At 36.6% G+C, this 4,066-nt stretch overlaps 1 protein-coding gene across 1 annotated transcript; it reads left to right on the top strand.

Moving 5' to 3' along the window:
• Positions 1-3,478: 3,478 nt before the first annotated feature.
• On the top strand, positions 3,479-3,676 carry LOC308423013 (keratin-associated protein 20-2-like; the record flags this gene model as incomplete). The annotated part of the gene is made up of 1 exon (XM_080919626.1): positions 3,479-3,676. One exon carries the CDS (start codon positions 3,479-3,481, stop codon positions 3,674-3,676), a length of 198 nt encoding a protein of 65 aa, XP_080775752.1.
• Between the last annotated feature and the right edge of the window lie 390 nt (positions 3,677-4,066).

The raw sequence follows: 4,066 nt of genomic DNA, 5'->3' as shown, positions 1-4,066 counted from the left end.
GACTTTATCAAAAATATTTCTGGGCCTTTCATCTAAAAGCCTTTTTATATTCCTATTATTCTTATGTTTGTTTTTTTCATGTATTCAAAATTTTCCTAGATGTTCTGTGTAAGAAACTTTTTTTTAGATTTGGCATTTTTTGACTCATATATCAATGTCTTCTATGATATGCCTGAGATTCTCTCTTCTATCTTTTATATTCTGTTAGTGATGTTGGCATCTATAGTTCTTGTTCTCTTTCCTAGACATTTTATCTACAGGGTTGCCACTGTATCTGTTTTATTATTATTATTATTATTATTATTATTATTATTATTATTATTATTATTACTTCTATTTCCAGGTATGGAACCGACTTATATCCTTTAACAGTTTGCATTTGTGTGTGTGTGTATGTGTGTGTATGTGTGTGTGTGTGTGTTTCTCTATATTTATTCATTATTCATTTCCTATTTAAATGACCACACTGTTTGATTGTGTTTTCCTGTATTTCTTTAATGGATTTATTTATTTATTTCTTAAAGATCTCTATCATCTTAATTTATGATTAAGGTCATTATCTTGCTCTTCAGGTTTGTTAGGATAGCCAGTACTTTCTGAAATAGGAGAACTGGGATCCAATGGTGCCATATGCCTCTGGCTTTTATTGATTCTGTTTTTGCACTGGCCTTTAGCCATATGGTTGTCTTAGGTACTGGTTTACCTGGTATTCCCTGGTGGTAGCAGTCCTCTAGGACTTCAGGTAGAAGTGATATTCCCTAATGACATCAGGCATCTAATGTCTTGGGTGACATCAGACTGGTTGTCCTCATTGATCTGGGTGGTAGCGACCTCCAGGGAGGCCTGCTGAACTGTGGCCCATGGGTGTAATGCAGATCCAGGTTGTCAGATAGAGGTGTAGACCAGAAGATGAAGCACAGAAGAGATACATAAAACATCACAGTTGCTGGGCTTTCTGGGGTCTTGGCAGGCAGGAGATTAGGGAAGGGGTATTTTACCTGTACATTCCAGGTAGCAGCAGGCTTACTGGGAGGCAGGCTGAACTGTGGCCCAGGTAGTAAAATGCACATTCAGGTTTGTAGGTGTGGCTTAGAAGATAGAGCACAGAGAGGACAGGGTGACAGATACTTTGTTTCCAGAGAGCTGATATAATGCTGTCTCAAATAACATGTTTAGCATTACGTAGCCCTATGATGAGAACATTTTGCCTGCTACATATGCTTTCAGAAAAAGCAGTCGTAAGATCTAGGAATATTTTGGAAGGAGTTGACATAGTACTTCCTGCAATGGCAGTTATCACACTATTCTCAACAGTCTACAGGGTTAGGTTTCTTTCTGTGTTTCCTAGGACTCGTGTGCTGTCTAGCTTGATGTCAACTTAACACAAGCTAAAGTCACTGGAAAAAAAGAAACCTCAATTAAAAAAATCCACCATAAAATCCAACTGTATGGTATTTTCTTAATTAATGATTAATGTATGAGGTCCAAATCATTGTGAGTGTTACAACGCCTGGGCTGTTGGTTCTGGGTTCTTTAGGAAAGCAGGCTAAGCAGGCCATGAGGAACAAGGTAGTAAGCAGTTCCCTCTATGGCCTTTGCATCAGCTCCTTCCTCCAGGTTCCTGCCTTGTTTGAGTTTGTGTTCTGACTTCCTTAGATGATGAATACTAGTATGGAAGTGTGAGCCAAATAAACCCACTCCTATGCAATTTGCTATTGGTCATGTTTTATTACACCCATAGAAACTATAACTAAAACAACCCATTTTTTCTTTGTAGCCATTTAATTAACAGCAGACTCATTTTAACTTTGACTTTCGATTATGAGACAGTGGTGAAATAGAACTTTATTTTACCCTTTGACTATTTATAGGTTTTCTTTTGAAAGATGAATATTTTAATCTCTCATCATTTTAACATAGCCATTTTTATTATTCTATTTAGTTGTGGACACTTTTAATATGTTTTAGTTAGTAATTTCCCATTCTCTAACAAAATCTGCTTGATTTTTTTTTTGTTTTTGTTTTTCGCTGTATGTATTCTCTTACTGTACAGAATCTTCCTAATTGGCTACAAGACAACTTGTTCATTTTAATTTGTTATACTTAAGCTGTTGAACTCTCACCTATTCATGTCTAAGACTAAGCAACAAAATTCTTATCTGTGTGATTGTAAATGAGTTTTCAGGTTTGAAGTTCACTTTTAGTCCTTTCATATGAATTCTGTTTCTAATGGTGATTCCAAATATATTTTCAGCCATATGCTATTTATTTATTCATTCATTCATAATTTTTATTTATTAATTTTATATTCTGTTCACTGACTGTCTAGTCAGCTACCCCCAGTTTTCTGTCATACCCCCTTCCAGTTTTCTCAAAGTTGGTTGGTTCCCCTGAGTATTCTCCACTTGGGCACTTCAAGTTCCTGCAAAGCTAAGTGCTTCCTCTCACATTGAGTTCAAACAAAGTATCCCAGATAAAAGAACATATCCCACCAGAGGCAACAGCTTGGGGGATAGCTCCTGTTCCAGATTAAGACTTAGATATATCTGCTACATATGTGCTGGGGGGCCTTGGTCCAGTCTGTGTATGTTCTTTGTTTGATGGGTCAATCTCTGAGAGCCCCAGAGGTAGAAGTTCTTTCTTTATATTGATATATTATAGATTGATAATAGATGAATGAATAGATAGATAGACGGACAGACAGACAGACAAACAGACAGATGACAGCTGCCAGGCAGTCAGGGACTGGTTTTGTTATATAATGATCATAAACCTACCACTGGAAGTATCTGTTTGTCCAAGGAATTTTAAGACAGGTACCCATAAAATCTGAGCACTTTTTCTTCATAAAATTATGCAATATCTACATTTACAATTATAGTCTCTGATTGGTAAAAATGTGTCTTTCTTGAATCTGAAATTTTATTAAAATTAAAGCAAGCAAAAGCATGCATTTCAATGATGGAACTTCATTTGTACCAATACTTTCTCCATCAGCTACCAAATAAGAGACCAAAGCAAACATAGGACAGTATATTCACATACATAAAATAAATAAATTTTGAAAAAAATAAAATGTCTTTTAAATACATGTGAAAGAAAACACAAAAACTTTTCTGTGGCTGAGGCAACAAATGGAAAAAGAAAAAAACTAATGATTTATATCATCTGACAAAATCATATGGTGTATTTACTAAGCCAGAAAAATAATGGTTTAGAGTCTTGAATAATGAAGGATTTTCATGATTTGATCATGGGATTCTGAGGTAGAATCACAATTATCTCAGTTATGCAGCCTTTTCTGTCCAGTAAAGCATGATGTTTATGATGCTTTCTGAAGCATAGCAGAGACATGTGTGACATCATAATGCCTGTGGTTTCCCAGCAACAACCCAGGTGTATAAAAGGCCCCTGGCTAATGGTAGCACCCAGACTTAACCTATTCTCATCTCCCTCTGAACACCCCGCTCCTGACACCATGTGTTACTATGGCAGTTACTATGGAGGCCTGGGCTATGGCTATGGTGGCTATGGTGGATATGGTGGCCTAGGCTGTGGCTATGGTGGCTATGGTGGCTATGGTGGCTATGGTGGCTATGGTGGCTATGGTGGCTATGGTTATGGCTGCTGCCACCCACTGTACTGTAGAAGATACTGGTCCTGTGGTGTCTACTGAGGAGTTTCTGTACTTCATCTACTTGGCTCTGTGATTCAAAGTGCCTCCAAGTATCCTAAAACCGGAATCATTTTAATGGCTTCTAAAATACTTCTATATTATCAATTTTTGAGGGTAAAATAAATAAATCCAACTTGTCTATTTTGTTTCATCTTTATCAATGATATAGTTTAACAACCTCTACAATTTCTTTTGACACTGCGCTTAGTTATATGTGGACTACATAAAAGTTGGCTTTCAAGAAAGATGTAATATAGATTTGTATTGTTAAATAAACCATATTTGTTTCAAGCACTGCCACACTCTAGTCTTCATAATTGTCCCCAACAGTCTCCCAAACACACGTGTGAGTTTTTGTAAGTTTTACGTGTATGCTTGTCTCTGGGAATG

This window comes from Micromys minutus, assembly GCF_963924665.1.
Source record: "Micromys minutus genome assembly, chromosome: 7".
In the NCBI taxonomy this organism is placed as follows: domain Eukaryota; kingdom Metazoa; phylum Chordata; class Mammalia; order Rodentia; family Muridae; genus Micromys; species Micromys minutus.
Note: the sequence above shows the minus strand (reverse complement) of the source record. Positions and strands in the feature narration are given on the sequence as shown.